Source organism: Physeter macrocephalus, unplaced genomic scaffold (genome assembly GCF_002837175.3).
Source record: "Physeter macrocephalus isolate SW-GA unplaced genomic scaffold, ASM283717v5 random_1243, whole genome shotgun sequence".
Lineage (NCBI taxonomy): Eukaryota > Metazoa > Chordata > Mammalia > Artiodactyla > Physeteridae > Physeter > Physeter macrocephalus.
The window spans coordinates 18,303-25,000 of NW_021147033.1; the positions used below are offsets into that span (position 1 = coordinate 18,303).

Genomic DNA, 6,698 nt, shown 5'->3' on the forward strand with positions numbered 1-6,698 from the left:
CCATATGATCATCTCAATAGATGCAGAAAAAGCTTTTGACAAAATTCAACACCCATTTATGATAAAAACTCTCCAGAAAGTGGGCATAGAGGGAACCTACCTCAACATAATAAAGGCCATATATGACAAACCCACAGCAAACATCATTCTCAATGGTGAAAAACTGAAAGCATTTCCTCTGTCAAGAAGGATTCATCTATCCAACCAAACACCCAGCCATCTGACATTTGTCCGTCTGATCACCCATTCTTCTACATAACCATCCACTTACATGCCCATCCATCCTTCTACCCACTCACCTATCTTCATACTGCCCATCTGTTAGATCATATGGTCAGCCTATCTATCTACTTTACACTCATCCACCAACTAATTCATCCACTAATCCATCCATTTCCTCATCTGTCTGTCCATCAATCTACCTGTCATTCCACCTGTTTATCCTCCTGCTTTTTCAGTCATCCCTCTGCCTCACCAACCAACTCACCAATCTCTCATATACCCGTCCATCCTCTCACACATTCAGTCATCCACCCATTAATCCACCCATCATCTGTCCGTCCACTAATCCACCCATCAGTCCACTCATCCATTTACCTGCTATCCATTCATCCATCTCCCCCTCTACCCACCCACCAGTCCTCTTATACACCCATCCATATGCCCATCTATTCATTCACCAGTTTATCTATTCATTTGACCACCCATCCATGTATCTGCTCACTCATTTGTTCATTTGCCCTTTCATCCATCCATCCATCCATCCATCCATCCATCCATCCATCCATCCATCCATCCATCCATCCATCCATCCATCCATCCATCCATCCATCCATCCATCCATCCATCCATCCATCCATCCATCCATCCATCCACCTATTCATCCATGTGGCTATCCGTCTGCTTCCCCATGCACCCACCTCCATGTCCAAAACTCTGTCTCACTGAGTAGGATCCTCCAACACTATTATGACCCTTCTACCTTCATTCTTGGGCCCAGGAACCCCACTCTCACACCCTTGTCCCCTTACTCCTTAGCTTATGCTGAAGCAGACCTGTCATAGTCTCCATTGCACAATACCCGCACAGGGATGCTGAAGGGCTGCCACACAGGATTCAGCGTGTTTTTCACAACCTCCGTCTTGTGGCAGATGGTGAACCTGGAGAGGACAGGAGGATTGGAACCTGCCTTTGGGGTAGGACTGAGCCCAGAGACAGGGCCTGGTACTCTTGGAGGTTCAAGCACATATCAGGCGCTGCCTTGAGTGGATTCTGGGCTCAGGTCCTGGTGGAGTCTAAGCTGTCCCAGCCTAAGAACCCTAATGGGCCCATGGTCACAGTGGGGGCAGCGACTCACGTGCCATCCTCATTGCTCCTATAGAACACAAGGAAGGGGTCTGATTTCCCAAAGAAGTCCTTCTTGTCCAGCTTGTTTGCACACAGCTGCATGGTGGCAATATCCTATGGATGAAATTGGGCTATTGACACTCAAATTGCTCACAAACTCAGACAGCCCACTACAGGGAGTTTGGGGAGAGAAGAGAGCCTCCTGGGTCTAGTATGTGGCCCTTACTGACCCGACAATTGCTAAGCTCCTCTGCAGTCAGCAATATGGTCCCACACTTCTTGCCTGGTACACCCCTGGAAGCAGAAAAAGCCTCTTTGTGAGGGGAGGGGGGAGAGTAGGAAACAAGAATTGGGGTGGCCAATCTGGGATTGGGTAGGTCAGGGGATCCAATCTGTCATTGTCTGACAGTCCCGCGTATGTCCACCTCTGTCCTAGGTGGCTTCTGGTGGGGAAAGACCTGACTTTGACTGGGGAAGGTTTCTAGTCTGGAAGGAAGGGGTTAACCTAGCCTACGTGGACATCTCATAATGGTAGCATAGGAAAGACATAGGATTTAGAGTTCTGGGCAAGTTATTTTCCCTTTCTTTGGGCCCTGGTTTTCTCTTTATGTAAGGGGAATCTTGCCCACCTCTCAGGGTTGTGAAGAGATCAGAATGAATGCATGGAAGGAAAAGCAGTTGGTAAGCTTGGTAGATATGAAGGTGGTTCTCTTTCTCAAAGCAGACTCTTCATCTACGATACACCAGACACTGTTCTAGGTATGAATTGGCCAGTTGGCACTTTCCAGCTCTGCTAGACCCTGCCTTCAGGGACCTTCCAGGGGAAGGTGGGATGTCAAAGCCAATAGGCAAGTAGAGCGTGATGTAGCAATCCTAATGAGGGAGAGGAATTTCTATCCAGATCTGGGGCAAAAGGGCTGGTTTGTTAGGTCAAAGATGCTGTGCTTTCTGAAGACTGTGAAGAGTGAGATCAAAAAGTCCAGGGCAGCCTTATCTTCTTCTGACCCAAGAAGGGACACTTCCACGTGCCTGAAGGGTGCATACCAGGACACCCATCCCCAACTTGCCTTGGGTCTCCAAGCAGTCAGGGACCCTGTTGATATGGGCCTGCAAACCCTAACCCCCATGGGATCCGAAGTGTGGTAGAGAGGAAGCTAGGTTAGGAGTATTCTCAGTTCAAGTTTTGACTCCAGCTTGCTATCTGGTTTTCCCCATCTTTAAAATGAGAATTTGAACCATTTCTTTGGCCCCTTTGATCTCTGACTCTCTGTGCTTTAAAAAGACAGAGTGTAATGAGTACAGGGACTCTTCACCTGCACATTCAGAACCGAGTCGCTGATCCTACTGCCTTCTCACTGTTCTTTGCTTCCTTAATGTTCTCCCTCATCTCATCACCCAGTGTGAATTCCAGTCACTCTGGACTATAATAATCACTCCCTTGCATCCTACTTCTTTTCCCTTGCCCTCTCTCACTTCTATATACTTATCTGGCAGAACCACAGCCCTAGTTAAATCCAATTCTCTGCCTAACCCGTATCACACCTGTGCAACTGAATATGGCCAGAGGAAAACACACATTCATGCCAATTGCTTTCATTTTAAATGTGTGACCACAAACCTCAAGAGGGTCCTTAATCATACTGTACACCCCGAGTCCCTTCACTTTTCCAGTTCTGCAAGATGGCAGTTTCATTCTTCCTCCTCCCTCCGCAACCCAAAAAGCCTCCTCCTCCATCCTCACTCTCAGCCAATGACCTTCCTTCCTACCTCACTGACAAAACTGAAGCAACCAGAAGAGAATGTCCACAGACCCACCACGCACCTACCCTGCCTCCAGTATCTTCTCCAACAAGAGGCCTTCCTACCGTTGCTATAAATGACTATCCAAGTGCCTATTTACCCCTCCACTGTGTGCTACTTTCCACACCCTCCCTCTTGCCTGCACAGGGACGTCACTCTAGCAACTCCCCCCGCCTTTTTTTCTCTTTTGGCCATGCCACACGTTATGTGGGATCTTAGTTCCTCAACCAGGGATTGAACCCACACCCCCTACAGTGGAAGCGTGGAGTCTTAACCACTGGACCGCCAGGGAAGTCCCTCCCCTCTTTTTATTACGTCAAATTTTCAGTTTCTACTGGATCATTCCCATTAGCATACAAATGTGGTATAATTTTTCTCATGTTAAAACATTACAAACCTATTCTTGCTCTCACTTCCCTCTCCAGCCACCCCTCCTTTTCTCTTCTCCTCTTTGCAGCAAAACTGCTTGAAAGATTCCTAATTCCCATTCCTCTCTTCCATTCTCTTCTAAACCTCCCCAACCAGGCTGTCACTCCCATCTCTCCTTCAAAACTCTGCTTGTCAGCATCACTGGTGACCTCCATCTGGCTAAATCCAATCAATGGCCAGTTCCCGATCCGCACCTTACTTGACCTGCAGCAGCATTTGACATGGTTGGCCACTCTCTGTCCTTGATACACATCCTTCACTTTGCTGCCAGGACAGCACCACCTGCTCTCGGTTACCCTCCCATTTCACGAATGCTCCTTCTCAGCCTCCCTTTCTAGCTCCAATTCGTGGAGTCCTTGATCTTCCCTCTCTCCTCGCTCCCTTCGTGATCTCATCTAATCTCAGGTCCTTAAAGAACACCTAAGATTCACGTTTCTTATTGCCTATTTGACATGTCCACTCAGATGTCTAATAAAAATTATGAAATTCAACATGTCAGACTGAACTCCTGGTTGACTTCCTCCCACAGCTTACTCCTCCCTCACTTTTTTAAAAAAAATATCATCGTTTATGGCAACTCCATCTTTCCATTTGTTCAGGCCAAAGGTGTTGGTATCATCCTCGACTCCTCTTATCCTCTCACATCCATATTCAATCTGTCAGGAATCTGTTGGCTCCACTTTCAAGATATATCCAGAGGGCTTCCCTGGTGGCGCAGTGGTTGAGAGTCCGCCTGCCGATGCAGGGGACACGGGTTCGTGCCGCGGTCCGGGAAGATCCCACATGCCGCGGAGCGGCTGGGCCCGTGAGCCATGGCCGCTGAGCCTGCGCGTCCGGAGCCTGTGCTCCGCGACGGGAGAGGCCATAGCGGTGAGAGGCCTGCGTACCGCAAAAAAAAAAAAAAAAAAAAAAAAAAAAATCCAGAATCTGACCAATTCTCCCCTCCTTAACTGCTAGCACCGTGGATTACTTCTACCTTTGTCCGCCCAAGGTTTAGTCTCAACCCGGCAGCATCCTTTGAAAGCAAGTCAGATCATATCAATCCTCTGCTCAGAACCCTCCAGTGACTTCCAACTCAGAGTAAAAACTAAAGTCCTTACAGTGACTACAAGGCTTTAACTGTCAATGCTCCAAACTCACCTTCTCCTTTCTTCCCCCTGCTTACGCAGTTCCACCCACACTGGCCTCCTTGCTGTTCTTTGAACATATCAGACTTCTGCACTGGCAGTTTCCTCTGCCTGGAACATTCCTCCTCCAGATATCTGCACAGCGCACTCCCTTACTTCCTTCAGGTCATTGCTCTGAAGTTACCTCTCTAGGAGGCCTACTCAAGCGTTCTGTTGAACACTGCAACACCTACCCACCCAGCATTTCCAGTCCCCCTAATTCTGCTCTACTTTGTCTTTATTCCTCCATACTTAATGTCTTCTAATATAGTATGTAATTTACTTATTTATTATGTCAGTTTTGTACTGTTTTTCTCCCCCTTCTGTTATATAAGCTCCCTGAGGGCAGGAACCTTTGTTTTGTTCACCATTGCAACCCAAGCCCCTTGAACAGTGGCTGACATAGAGTGAGTATATGCCCAGTAGTGTTTGTGGAATAGATAAATCCCTGGTGCCTAGCACAGGGTATAGCATACAAAACGAGCTAATAAATATTTAGTGAGTGAATGTAATGTAAATTCCAGAGAACTTGATTTAGTGAGGAAAGCTTCCTGGAGGAGAAAGGCTTGGAAGTGGACCTTAAAGGTCGAATCAGACTTAGAAAAAGAATGAAAAGGGTGAGTTAAGAGAGAGACAAGATCCGTCAGGCCTGAGACTGACTTGAGCAAAGCCCTGGAGGCTGGATTTTCCCAGGAGGGTGATGGAAGCCCCTGAAGGCCCCTGACCAGGGGAATCCAGCCTCCATCAGTATAGGGTCAGCTGTGTCTTTAGGAGGAGAATTTGGAGGCCCACCCTTCCCCCGCTCCCCTTCTGGTTCAGCTCACGTGAGGGGTCGCTCTACTCGGCTGCCCTGGCCTCCGATCACCTCTCCCAGGGCCAGGAACGCTTGTCCCAGGAAATCCTGCGCCGGGATACAGAGTCAGCAGGGCGAGGACCGGCTGGCGGCACAGAGTCCCAGCCCAGCCCTGGTGACGCTGCTGCACTGACCACGGCGACTGGAGGCAGCGGAACAATGCGGCCGGGGCTTTAAAGGAGGCGCCGGGTCCCCAGGAAAGCTGCCCTTCTTCGTCCTGCCATCACTTTAAGCCAAGATACCATCCCACCCCTCACCTTTCACACACCACACATGGCGCCCCCGCCCAGCCCCATTCAGCCTCACCTTCTAAGGGTCCCAGCAGCAGTCGAGAAGGAAGAGTAGCAGTGAGTAAGAGGCACAGGCGGGAAACCGAGGCAGGAGCAGGAGAGGAGGGCAGGGAGGGCAGGTTCGGGGCCGAAGAAGAGGTCGAGTCGGGTTTGAGGGGGAGGAGGGTTCTAAGGAGGGTCGTTTAACACACACTGAGCGCCGCCTGTGTGCCCAGCCAGCCCGTGAGTGAACGGTCGCTCACCGGTTTGGAGATGTTGGTTCTGGAGTCGACGTTGTACCTGGGAAGAGAGTGGGACCAACATGGGGCGGGGCTGGTGGGAGAGCCTGGAAAAAGAGTCGGATTTCGAGTCCAGGTTAAAATGGTGGGTGGAGGGAGGGGCAGCCTTGGACCCGAATTCAACCTGGACCTCCTTTGGGCAGGAGTCGGCGTCAGAGTGAGTCAGACCCGGGGCGAGGCCAAGTCCGGGGTCTGCTGGGGGCAGGGTCACGTCAGAGGTAGGGCTTGGGAAGGGGCGGAGCCAAATTAGGGAGAACGGTTGTGGGCAGGACTAGGCCTGGGGAGTGCACTGGGTTGGATCTGACCTAAGGGCAGGGCCAACCTAGACTTGTGGGCGGAGCTAAGGCTAGAGCCGAGCCCTTCAGAGTGCCACAGAACAGGGCCTGGGGGTGGAGCCAGGCGGCGGGGGGGGGGGGGGGCCCGCGGAGGGGCGGAGCCAGTCGGGATTTCGGGCGGATCCAGGTCGGGGGGGGGCGGTCCAAGGCAGATCCGGGGCGGGTCTCACACATCGAAGCGCAGGTTTTGCTTTTCCTCG

At 50.6% G+C, this 6,698-nt stretch overlaps 1 protein-coding gene across 5 annotated transcripts in view; it reads right to left on the reverse strand.

The window, feature by feature from the left end:
- The window catches only part of LOC102973786 (copine-9), a 21,757-nt gene extending 15,065 nt beyond the window's left edge, over positions 1-6,692 (reverse strand). For 2 of the 5 annotated variants that reach the window (XM_028487315.1, XM_055083645.1), the window contains exons 1-4: positions 6,128-6,692; positions 5,567-5,643; positions 1,358-1,461; positions 1,056-1,160 (exon numbers count right to left, since the gene is read on the reverse strand). In XM_028487315.1, coding sequence (XP_028343116.1) covers positions 1,056-1,160; positions 1,358-1,461; positions 5,567-5,643; positions 6,128-6,188 — 347 coding nt within the window. In that variant the 5' untranslated portion in view covers positions 6,189-6,692. Of the gene's footprint in view, positions 1-1,055; positions 1,161-1,357; positions 1,462-1,577; positions 1,642-5,566; positions 5,644-5,901 lie in introns of all 5 variants that reach the window. The other 3 variants (XM_028487316.2, XM_055083646.1, XM_055083644.1) reach the window with 3 other exon arrangements.
- Between the last annotated feature and the right edge of the window lie 6 nt (positions 6,693-6,698).